The sequence below is a fragment of the Rutidosis leptorrhynchoides genome, chromosome 4 (assembly GCF_046630445.1).
Source record: "Rutidosis leptorrhynchoides isolate AG116_Rl617_1_P2 chromosome 4, CSIRO_AGI_Rlap_v1, whole genome shotgun sequence".
NCBI classification, from domain to species: domain Eukaryota; kingdom Viridiplantae; phylum Streptophyta; class Magnoliopsida; order Asterales; family Asteraceae; genus Rutidosis; species Rutidosis leptorrhynchoides.
The window spans coordinates 603,166,913-603,179,706 of NC_092336.1; the positions used below are offsets into that span (position 1 = coordinate 603,166,913).

The 12,794-nt window shown below is 32.5% G+C and overlaps 1 protein-coding gene across 1 annotated transcript; it reads left to right on the forward strand.

The window, feature by feature from the left end:
- Positions 1-4,831: 4,831 nt before the first annotated feature.
- Positions 4,832-11,868, forward strand: LOC139842965 (glutamate receptor 2.7-like). The gene is made up of 5 exons (XM_071833060.1): positions 4,832-5,350; positions 7,494-7,511; positions 7,603-7,660; positions 9,787-11,285; positions 11,583-11,868. The coding sequence occupies exons 1-5, from the start codon at positions 4,832-4,834 to the stop codon at positions 11,781-11,783; spliced, it is 2,295 nt and encodes a 764-aa protein (XP_071689161.1). The 3' UTR covers positions 11,784-11,868.
- The last annotated feature ends 926 nt before the right edge of the window (positions 11,869-12,794 follow it).

Consider the following 12,794-nt stretch of genomic DNA (forward strand, 5'->3'; position numbering starts at 1 on the left):
AGAGAAATGGTACTTAAAGAAGCACATAAAAGCAGATATTCAATACCTCCCGGAGCGGGGAAGATGTATAAAGATCTCAAGAAACACTTTTGGTGGCCGGGTGTGAAAGCCGATATTGCTAAATATGTAGGAGAATGTTTGACGTGTTCTAAGGTCAAAGCCAAACATCAGAAACCATCAGGTCTACTACAACAACCTGAAATCCCGGAATGGAAATGGGAAAACATTACCATGGATTTCATTACTAAATTTCCAAGGACTGCAAGTGGTTATGATACTATTTGGGTAATAGTTGATCGTCTCACCAAGTCAGCACACTTCCTGCCAATGAGAGAAGATGACAAAATGGAGAAGTTGGCGCGATTGTATTTGAAGGAGGTTGTCTCCAGACATGGAATACCCATCTCTATTATCTCTGATAGGGATGGTAGATTTGTTTCAAGGTTCTGGCAGACATTGCAACAAGCATTGGGGACTCGTCTAGACATGAGTACTGCCTATCATCCATAAACTGATGGGCAGAGCGAAAGGACGATACAAACGCTTGAAAACATGCTACGAGCATGTGTTATTGATTTCGGAAACAGTTGGGATCGACACCTACCGTTAGCAGAATTTTCCTACAACAACAGTTATCATTCTAGTATTGAGATGGCGCCGTTTGAGGCACTTTATGGTAGAAAGTGCAGGTCTCCGATTTGTTAGAATGAAGTGGGGGATAGACATATTACGGGTCCGGAGATAATACAAGAAACTACCGAGAAAATCATCCAAATTCAACAACGATTGAAAACCGCCCAGAGTCGACAAAAGAGCTACGCGGACAGTTTTAGAAAAGATATAGAGTTTGAAATTGAAAAATGGTCATGCTTAAGGTTTCACCTTGGAAAGGTGTTGTTCGATTTGGTAAACGGGGGAAACTAAATCCAAGGTACATTGGACCATTCAAGATTATAGATCGTGTCGGACCAGTAGCTTACCAACTGGAGCTACCTCAACAACTCACGGCTGTACATAACACTTCCCACGTCTCGAATTTGAAGAAATGTTTTGCTAAAGAAGATCTCACTATTCCGTTGGACGAAATCCAAAGCAATGAAAAACTTCAATTCATTGAAGAACCCGTCGAAATAATGGATCGTGAGGTTAAGAGACTTAAACAAAACAAGATACCGATTGTTAAGATTCGATGGAATGCTCGTAGAGGACTCGAGTTCACCTGGGAGCGTGAAGATCAGATGAAGAAGAAATACCCGCATCTATTTTCAGAAGATTCGTCAACACCTTCAACAGCTTAAAATTTCGGGACGAAATTTATTTAACGGGTAGGTACTGTAGTGACCCGAACTTTTCCATGTTTATATGTATTAATTGAGATTGATATTTACATGACTAAATGTTTCCAACTTGTTAAGCAATTAAACTTGTTAAGACTTGATTAATTGAAATAGGTTTCATATATACAATTGACCACCCAAGTTGACCGGTGATTCACGAACGTTAAAACTTGTAAAAACTATACGATGACATATATATGGTTATATATATAGTTAACATAATTTTATTATAAGTAAGTATCTCATTAGGTATTTTAACAATGAGTTATGTACATAAAAATGAGACTATTAAATTAAGAAACTCAAAAACGATATATATAACGATTATCGTTATAACAACGTCTTACTAGGTACATATGAATCATATTAAGATATTGATACACTTGGTTAATTATGTTAAATGATAAGTAAATATATCATTAAGTGTATTAACAATGAACTACATATGTAAAAATAAGACTACTAACTTAATGATTTCGAAACGAGACATATATGTAACGATTATCGTTGTAACGACATTTAACTGTATATATATCATACTAAGATATAATATATATCATAATATCATGATAATGTAACAAATTAACATCTCATTTGATATAATAAACAATAGGTTAACAACATTTAGCAAGATCGTTAACCTAAAGGTTTCAAAACAACATTTACATGTAACGACTAACGATGACTTAACGACTCAGTTAAAATATATATACATGTAGTGTTTTAATATGTATTCATACACTTTTGAAAGACTTCAAGACACTTATCAAAATACTTCTACTTAACAAAAATGCTTACAATTACATCCTCGTTCAGTTTCATCAACAATTCTACTCGTATGCACCCGTATTCGTACTCGTACAATACACAGCTTTTAGATGAATGTACTATTGGTATATACACTCCAATGATCAGCTCTTAGCAGCCCATGTGAGTCACCTAACACATGTAAGAACCATCATTTGGAAACTAGCATGAAATATCTCAGAAAATTAAAAAAATATGAGTAATCATTCATGACTTATTTACATGAAAACAAAATTACATATCCTTTATATCTAATCCATATACCAACGACCAAAAACACCTACAAACACTTTCATTCTTCAATTTTCTTCATCTAATTGATCTCTCTCAAGTTCCATCTTCAAGTTCTAAGTGTTCTTCATAAATTCCATAAGTATAGTTTCATAAAAATCATGAATACTTCCAAGTTTGCAAGTCTACTTCCAAGCTTTCTAATCCATTCCAAGTAATCATCTAAGATCAAGAAACCTTTGTTATTTACAGTAGGTTATCTTTCTAATTCAAGGTAATATTCATATTCAAACTTTGATTCAATTTCTACAACTATAACAATCTTATTTCGAGTGAAAATCTTACTTGAGCTGTTTTCGTGCCATGATTCTGTTTCAAGAACTTTCAAGCCATCCAAGGATCCTTTGAAGCTAGATCCATTTTTCTCATTTCCAGTAGTTTTATACAGAAAACTTGAGGTAGTAATGATGTTCATAACATCATTCGATTCATACATATAAAGCTATCTTATTCGAAGGTTTAAACTTGTAATCACTAGAACATAGTTTAGTTAATTCTAAACTTGTTCGCAAACAAAAGTTAATCCTTCTAACTTGACTTTTAAAATCAACTAAACACATGTTATATATCTATATTATATGCTAACTTAATGATTTAAAATCTGGAAACACGATGAACACCATAAAATCGGATATACGTCGTCGTAGTGAAACCGGGGGCTGTTTTGGTTTGGATAATTAAAAACTATGATAAACTTTGATTTAAAAGTTGTCCTTCTGGGAAAAATGATTTTTCATATGAATATGAAACTATATCCAAAAATCAAGGTTAAACTCAAAGTGGAAGTATGTTTTCTAAAATGGTCATCTAGACGTCGTTCTTTCGACTGAAATGACTACCTTTACAAAAACAACTTGTAACTTATATTTCCGGCTATAAACCTATAATTTTCCTATTTAGATTCATAAAATAGAGTTCAATATGAAACCATAGCAATTTGATTCACTCAAAACGGATTTAAAATGAAGAAGTTATGGGTAAAACAAGATTGGATATTTTTGATCTTTTTAGCTACGGGAAATGTTTAACAAATCTATACAAATCATATCCTAGCTAACTTATATTGTATTATACATGTATTCTAATATATTATGTAATCTTGGGATACCATAGACACGTATGCAAATGTTTTGACATATCATATCGACCCATGTATATATATTATTTGGAACAACCATAGACACTCTATATGCAGTAATGTTGGAGTTAGCTATACAGGGTTGAGGTTGATTCCAAAAATATATATACTTTGAGTTGTGATCTAGCCTGAGACGTGTATACACTGGGTCGTGGATTGATTCAAGATAATATATATCGATTTATTTCTGTACATCTAACTGTGGACAACTAGTTGTAGGTTATTAACTGACTTAATACACTCAAATCTTTAAAATATAATAAAAATGGTTGTAATTATATTTTGATCATACTTTGATATATATGTACATATTTATATAGGTTCGTGAATCGATCCGTGGCCAAGTCTTATTTCCGAGGAAGGAAATATATGTGAAAGTGAGTTATAGTCCCACTTTTAAAATCTAATATTTTTGGGATGAGAATACATGCAGGTTTTATAAATGATTTACAAAATAGACACAAGTACGTGAAACTACATTCTATGGTTGAATTATCGAAATCGAATATGCCCCTTTTTATTAAGTCTGGTAATCTAAGAATTAGGGAACAGACACCCTAATTGACGCGAATCCTAAAGATAGATCTATCGGGCCCAACAAGCCCCATCCAAAGTACCGGATGCTTTAGTACTTCGAAATTTATATCATATCCGAAGGGTGTCCCGGAATGATGGGGATATTCTTATATATGCATCTTGTTAATGTCGGTTACCAGGTGTTCACCATATGAATGAATTTTATCTCTATGTATGGGATGTGTATTGAAATATGAAATCTTGTGGTTTATTGTTATGATTTGATATATATAGGTTAAACCTATAACTCACCAACATTTTTGTTGACGTTTAAAGCATGTTTATTCTCAGGTGAATACTAAGAGCTTCCGCTGTTGCATACTAAAATAAGGACAAGATTTGGAGTCCATGTTTGTATGATATTGTGTAAAAACTGCATTCAAGAAACATATGTCGATGTAATATATTTCTATTGTAAACCTTTATGTAATGGTCGTGTGTAAACAGTATATTTTAGATTATCATTATTTGATAATCTACGTAATGTTTTTTAAAACCTTTATTGATAAAATAAAGGTTATGGTTGTTTTAAAAATGAATGCAGTCTTTGAAAAACGTCTCATATAGAGGTCAAAACCGCGTAATAAAATCAATTAATATGGAACGTTTATAATCAATATGAACGGGACATTTTAAGTAGACCCATTTTAATTTACCCAAATCGAACACTAACCCGTACATTATGAATATACAGGCATTTCCTAAAGGGTCTCCACTAGTTCACGATGTTTCAACAGCGGTCCTGAAAGTAACAGAAAATCAAATGACAAAACTTTTAAAAAAGTGGTTCGGAGATTCAGACAGTTGCGATCAGCACAACGAAGCCGCAGTCACATCGGACAGGCTCACACTCGATAGCTTCAAGGGCCCGTTTCTCATTGCTGGCATATCATCAACTTCTGCACTCATTCTTTTCTTCCTAAAGTTTCTGTATCAAAATAGACTAATGTTATCTTCACAAGATTCAGTTACTCAAAAACTAGTTGCAATTGCAAAATCGTTTGACGGGTTTAAGGACGATGAATCCAAAAGGGTCAGCCCAGACGCAACAGTAGATGAATTTGTTAGTGCGGACAGTATTAATAATAGTCCTGCAATTAGCATATTTCATCAACATGAAGGCATTTTGACTACTGAACCGGGGACACAAGTTCGTGACTCGATTGAACTTGTAGAAACTACTGTTGAACCGGGTACACCAGTTCGTCACACCATTCAAGTCAATGAAACAAGTGTCGAGACCCGGACTTAAACATGATAATGCTAATTTTCTTTGTAGTTAGTATAATAGAATAAAGGTTTAGTTAGAGTACTTCCATCCATCACACCAAACACAAGCCAAAGCCATGCCATTGAGTTGGCACCAATGGCAGCAAGCAAGCCAAAGCACGCCAATGACTACACGCCATTCTATCGGTGATTACAAAGCAATTTCTTTGGCGTGCTTATTTCTTTAGATACTTGTACCAACAACAATTAATATTGTACATTGATTTACTTAAAGAATTAAGGTGGATCCATGTGATGGTAAATTAGTCTGTGATGGATGGTCGCTAAATGTGCTGAATGAGTGAATGGAAAGAAGTGCCGATGTGGCATCATGGGAAGGAAGGAATCCATGGTTGGGAGTGGTCTTGTGACAATATAAATTGTAAACTAGTATCCATTTTTCTAAAATTAGTAGTATATGTAATGTATGTATGTCAATCTAAGTCAGATTTTAAGTTTTTAACACATGAATTCATGCATGTAGAATTTGGGGGCATAACTCAACGGTTCTCTCCATGTACTTTGTGTCATGGGATAAGGAGGGGTCATGGGTTCGATCCTTAGGGATGACATGATTTTTTTTAAACCAATTGAACACCGATAATGGTGGTATATATTGACCCTATAGGGAGGTTTTAACGGATTCGTTCACGGACCCCTACCTGGAACCACTGCCCGAATGGATGTGTTCCCGGGTACCGTCGATCGGGTTCGGGTTTCTGCCCGAACGTGTGTGTTACGTGCAAATGATGAGGGTCGTTGAAATAAGTGATCTACTGATGCCAATAAAATTGCCGTTCAAAAAACAAAAGTCATGCATGTAATTTTTATCTTATGTAGTGTGTATATATATAATTCATCTAATATTATAGTCTGCAAATAGGAAACATCCATAGAAGTTTATCATAATTTTTAGAATTATCTTTAAGCAATAGTTGAATTATGATTCAGTCAAAATACTATAAATAATTGGTGGCACCATGAACTCACCAGTAGATTCTGAATCTAATTAAAATTGATTGCTCATTTTGTCATACACGTTATGTTTCCAGAGAAATGGTCCAACATTGAGGGCGTTCTTTAAACTTGACTAATGACAGAATCCTTTCTTACCCACCAAGGGAGTATATTGTATTACTCCGTATTAATTACTGTATAATTATAGATTATAGATACATACATGACATGGACTAAAAAACACCAGTTTAAAAAATACAATTAACTATCTATATCTATATCTATATCTATATCTATGTATAAAAGTGACTTTCATCTTCATAAATGAGGTCACTAAAACCTAAAAATTTAATGATCTAATATATGATATTTAATCTTATTATAGGTATAACTAACGGATTATGATAACTATTCAATTTAATACATTAACTTTTGAGTTTCTAATATATTTATGATAATTAATACATATAATAAATTACGATAGAAAAATTTAAATAAATTAAATATAAGTACAATGGTGAGAATATGAAATGAACTCTACAAACTATATAAATTTGAAAATTTAAATCTAAATGGGTAACAAATCAAGTTTTTGAGAATGTAAAGCTATGTAAAACCGTCAATTCAATCTATGTAAGTATTGAGTTTTTGTATCCCTTCATCAAGCTTCATTTTTTATTCTATTAATGTATTAGTTTTTAGTGTTTTATTATTATTAAATTTTCATGTTATTAATTTCAAATTTTCTAACTTTTATGTTCTTTGTGTTGTTGTAGATTAAGTTATCTAAACCAGTGGTGATTTATAACGAACTACTCTTTTGTATTGTTATTGGTATAAATTAAATAATCAAAAAATATAAATAGAATATGAAATGAACTCTACAAATTTATATATTTGATAATCTAAATCTAAATGGGTTACAAATCAATTTTGAGAATGTAAAGTCATGTAAAATCTTTAATTCAATCTTATGTAAGTATTGAGTTTTTGTATTCATTCATCAAGCTTCATTTCTTATTCTATTAATAAATTAGTTTTTGATGTTTTATTATTATTGACTTTTCACGTTACTAATTTCAAATTTTCTAATTTCTATGTTCTTTGTGGTGTTGTAGGTTAAATTATCTAAATCGGTTAAATTAGTTTTTGATGTTTTATTATTATTGACTTTTCACGTTACTAATTTCAAATTTTCTAATTTTTATTTTCTTTGTGTTTTTGTAGGTTAAATTATCTAAATCGGTGGTGATTTATACCGAAGTACTTTTTTATATTGTTATTGGTATAAATTAAATGTTAAAAAAATATGTCAACAATATTCGGTGGTGATTTGTAACAATAACATTATTATACGATTTTTTGTTTTTAATATTATTCAAGTAGTCGGAGTTGGATAATTCGATGTATATTCAATTATGGTTGAGTTTCAGTTATCTTTTGTATTGTGTGAATATATAGTAGAATTTTAATATTGAATGTTTGACACATATTCACTATTAGTCAAGCGATACCATCTAGGCGTCGTAGAGTGTCGTCTATACAGTCAATTTTAATAGTAAATATAGTTTGCAGTGTTGATAAAAACAACTATTATTATATATCATATCCATATAACATTCATATAATAGATTAGTACATTTCAAAACAATAGTTTAAGGTCCCAACACCTCTTAGGATAATAGTTGTGATTTATCCTATGATAATCTATGATACAAATGTTAAATTAAATTAAAAACACGTTATATTGTTTGTTTAGAGTTAAAAAAAACTTTATAAAAAATATATATGTAACTTATTTTTACATAATAAACAGTTTAATTTCTTTATAAAGTATTATATATATATATATATATATATATATATATATATATATATATATATATATATATATATATATATATACACACATATATATATACACACACACACACACACACACACATATATATATATATATATATATATATATATATATATATATATATATATATATATATATATATATATATATATATATATATATATATATATATATATAATGTTAGTTTAATTCTATTTAAATGTCTATTGTTATAGGTAGTATGCTTTAAAGATGAGATGATAGCTAGATGGTTAATAGTTTCTTATATTTTTTTGAAACAATAATACACATGCTAGATATGTTTCAAAATGTTTTAACTTTGTATATTTCTGAAATATTTAATGTTGTTTTTGAATTATTCTATGTTGTTTGGAGCAATTATATACATTATTGAGATACAAAAACGTCATTGTTAGATAATTAGAATAATAAATAGTTTTAACTTTTGGAAGTTTTAACTAAACATCTTTGATCTGTATCAGTTGTGAATTATGATATACATGACCATGCATAAAGATATATCGTTGTTGTTGGATTTCATTGTGATAGCGCTTGCCTCATTAGAGCTTCTAATAGTGCTTGCCTTTTATGTTTTCTCTATATATATTGTCTACTTGCTTTGTGTGAACCATTCACTACTTTGTTTTATTGACACTGAGACTTTAAGCAATCAATTAATTGATATATTTCAAACAATGTTTCTGAACGATTATTTTGAGGACAGTTTCATAAGAGCCATGATCTTCTCACTAAACTACTGACAAAGCTAACAATGAATTTTACTTCTCATCAAGAGCTATGATCTTATTGACACATTGTTGGTCTTAACATGGACAAGATGATATATCTATGTTTATATACAAATATTTCAGATATGTATTGTTAACTTGGTCGTGCACAGCTTTACGTAGCACCTTCGACATATGCTACATCAACCAATCCCAATTACAAGTACGATACAGGAACTATAACCATCTTCGTGCAACGCACGGGCAATGCATGTGATACAAGTTTGAAGTGTTCCATTAAACTCAAGGGTAGGATCCAGTATGTGTTAGTCTTGTCACAAAATGTAGAACTCAGTCTCGTGTCAGACTTGTAGTGTTACTGTGTTAATTAGTGAGAATATTACGTGGTCTGTTAATTACGATTTAAAAACCTATGAAACATAGATTATAAATTATACTCCGCATTATATATTGTTTAATCAGATAATATGTAGTGGGTCCTTTTCATAGCTTGAAAGTCAAGAAAACGACTCACAAAAGGGTTGACCCAATCAAAGGATAATAAATATTAAAGTTCAGTAAATTACTATTAAGCCCTCTTGTTTACAACTTGGGATAACACCCTGTAACATTTTTGTAATAAGTCAATGCTAGCATTTGCTTACATCTACTCTTGTCTCTTTATCTTTTTTCATTCCTAGATAAACAAAGAAAGGTAGAAAGTAGCAATTTAACCATTTAATTAGGGAACAAATATGAATAATATATGTCATCTTATAATACCAGTCTTTGTTCTAAGTTTGATATGTGTAACAACAGCCAAAACAGATATAAAAATAGGTGTCATTTTGGATATGGAAACAAGTACTGGAAAGATGAGAGAAACTTGCATTTCAATGGCGATAAGCGAATTCTATCAGCAACACGAAAACTTTACGACCGTGATTCAGCCCCATTTTCGTGATTCTAAACAGGACGATGTTCAAGCCGCTTCTGCAGCCATCGACCTGTTGAAAAACGTTCAAGTCATGGGTATTTTAGGACCCATGACATCATCACAGGCTGATTTTGTAATCGACGTTGGCAATAAATCAAATGTTCCTGTTATTTCGACTGCAACGAGCCCTTCTCTGTCAACGAAAGATAATGTTTACTTCATTCGATCAGTTCATAATTCGTCATCTCAGCTGAAGCCCATAGCAGAACTGATCAAACACTTTAATTGGAACGAAATAGTGTTTGTTTATGAAGATGGTGAATACGGAAGAGGCCTTGATCCTTATTTATCGGATGCTATGATAAAAATTGATGTAAAAATCATGTATCGATTCTTTATGCATCCTTTGGTTTCGGACGATTGGATCCTTGCAGAGCTTTACAAACTAAAGACAATGCAAACTCGGGTGTTTGTGGTACACGCGTTACCAGAATTGGCTTCACGATTTTTCGAAAAAGTGAACGAAGCAGGAATGATGGACGAAGGGTATGTTTGGATCATAACTGAAGTGCTGACGAGCCGTTTACATTCGTTGGATCGTGCAGATATAGATTTGATGCATGGAGTACTTGGTGTGCAGTCTTATATTCCAAGGTCTAACAAGCTTATCAGCTTCGAAATAAGATGGAAACGCGAATTCCAGAAAAGGTATCCAGAAGATGAAATGGCAGAACTAGACATGTTCGGGATATGGGCGTACGATACAATATTTGGTCTAGCAATGGCATTGGAAAAAATCGGGAATGAAACTGATAACGTTCGTCATTTCAAACGAGAGAACGAATCAGTTACAGATCTGGATGCGATTGGCAAATTGGAAATGGGATCGAGACTCGTTCCATGGATCAGAAACTTTCGACTCGAAGGCTTAAGTGGCGACTTTAATATCGTTGATGGAGAACTACAATCATCGGTTTATCAGATAGTGAACATCATCGGAAAGGGGGAGAATGTTATCAGTTTTTGGACGCCTAAAATTGGAATCTCGAAGAAGCTAAACAATCAGACACAAGGTATTCGGGCGATCACATGGCCCGGTGACTCACATGTCGTCCCGAAAGGTTGGGATATTCCGACTAGTAACGAAAACTTGTTACGAGTTGGTGTTCCTGCAAAAGGCGGGTTTGTTCAGTTTGTCGATGCAAACACTGACCCCGAAACCAAACGAGTTGTTGTTACTGGTTTCTGTGTTGACGTTTTTAACGCAGTCATTGATGTGTTACCGTACGCTGTTAAACACGAATTCGTACCTTTTGTTACTCCAGATGGGAAAAGACTTGCAGGAAGCTATAATGATCTTATCGGCAATCTCTCTGTTGGGGTAATGAAATTATACTTGGCAACTGGGACAGGTTGGGTCAGTTTGGGTAACAGGTCAAAACGATTTTGGGTTGAAATGGGTCATGGGTCAAACAGGGTGAGATTTTTAAACAAATCCAAATGGGTCAGGTCGGTTCGGGCCGGAAAACGGGTAGAAACGGGTCATGGGTGAGGGACTTATCATTTTAGTTATTATTTATTCATTAGGAAATAAATATCTGCATATATGTTTTATGTATAAAACTTGTTGTACAAAAATAGACTGGTATGTAATGTTTGATCCTTGATGATGTAACAGAAATACGATGCGGTGGCTGGTGACGTTACGATCCTTGCAAAACGTACGGATTTTGTCGATTTCACGTTGCCATACACAGAAGCTGGTATCTCGTTGATTGTTCCAATCAAAGATGAAAGAACGAATGCTTGGATCTTCACGAAACCCTTAGAAAGGGATCTTTGGATAACATCGGAGTGTTTTTCGTATACACAGGCATAGTCATATGGATTCTCGAGCATCGTATAAATAAAGAATTCAGAGGCCCCCCGGGTGAACAAGTCGGAATGATCTTTTGGTTTTCATTCTCTACACTCGTTTTTGCCCACATTAAGTAAAAAGGAACTTACTTAAGAATACTTGTGATAAGGCTAAAAAGGAACATATATTTCATAGCATTATCCCCCAAGAAAGACAAGATTTTAGTTGCAATTGTTCCATTTTCAAGTAATATTCGTTTATATTAAATAAGTGCGAAGACAAAAGGCGAAAACGACGAATTGAAGACACAAAGGTCCAAAAAGCTCAAAAGTACAAGATACAATCAAAAAGGTTCAAATTATTGATGAAGAACGTCTAAAAATGACAAGAGTACAAGTTACAAAACGCAAAGTACACGATATAAAATTGTACGAAAGGACGTTCGAAAATCCGGAACCGGGACATGAGTCAACTCTCAACGCTCGACGCAACGGTGTAAAAATTACGAGTCAACTATGTACAAGAATAAAATATAATATTTAAATAATTCATAATAAGAATAATATTAAATAATAAAAAGTTGTTAATTGAGCATAGTTCAGGGGTCATAAATGAAAATTCAAATTTATAATTTGCGTTCGCTGAAATGGAGATAACTTTTTCTATCCTCTTTTTATCTATATATCGATCAAATATCTATATCTAATATCCAATATCTATATTTATAATTCTCTATCATAATGTTAATGTAATCAGATATAACAATAATCTTAATTTTAATTTTAAATTATGATAATAATAAGATTTATGATAGAGATCGTTTGAGTGTATAAAGTCGAAATTCTGTCCGTGTAACGCTACGCTATTTTTAATCATTGTAAGTTATGTTCAACCTTTTTACATTAATGTCTCGTAGCTAAGTTATTATTATGCTTATTTAATCCGAAGTAATAATGATGTTGGGCTAATTACTAAAATTGGGTAATTGGGCTTTGTACCATAATTGGGGTTTGGACAAAAGAACGACACTTG

Coding starts and splice junctions, on each gene's coding strand:
- LOC139842965 (XM_071833060.1), top strand. CDS start 4,832: ATGAATATACAGGCATTTCCTAAAGGGTCTCCACTAGTTCACGATGTT. Junction 7,661..9,786: donor ACTTTTTTATATTGTTATTG/GTATAAATTAAA, acceptor GTGTAACAACAG/CCAAAACAGATATAAAAATA. Junction 11,286..11,582: donor TCGGCAATCTCTCTGTTGGG/GTAATGAAATTA, acceptor ATGATGTAACAG/AAATACGATGCGGTGGCTGG.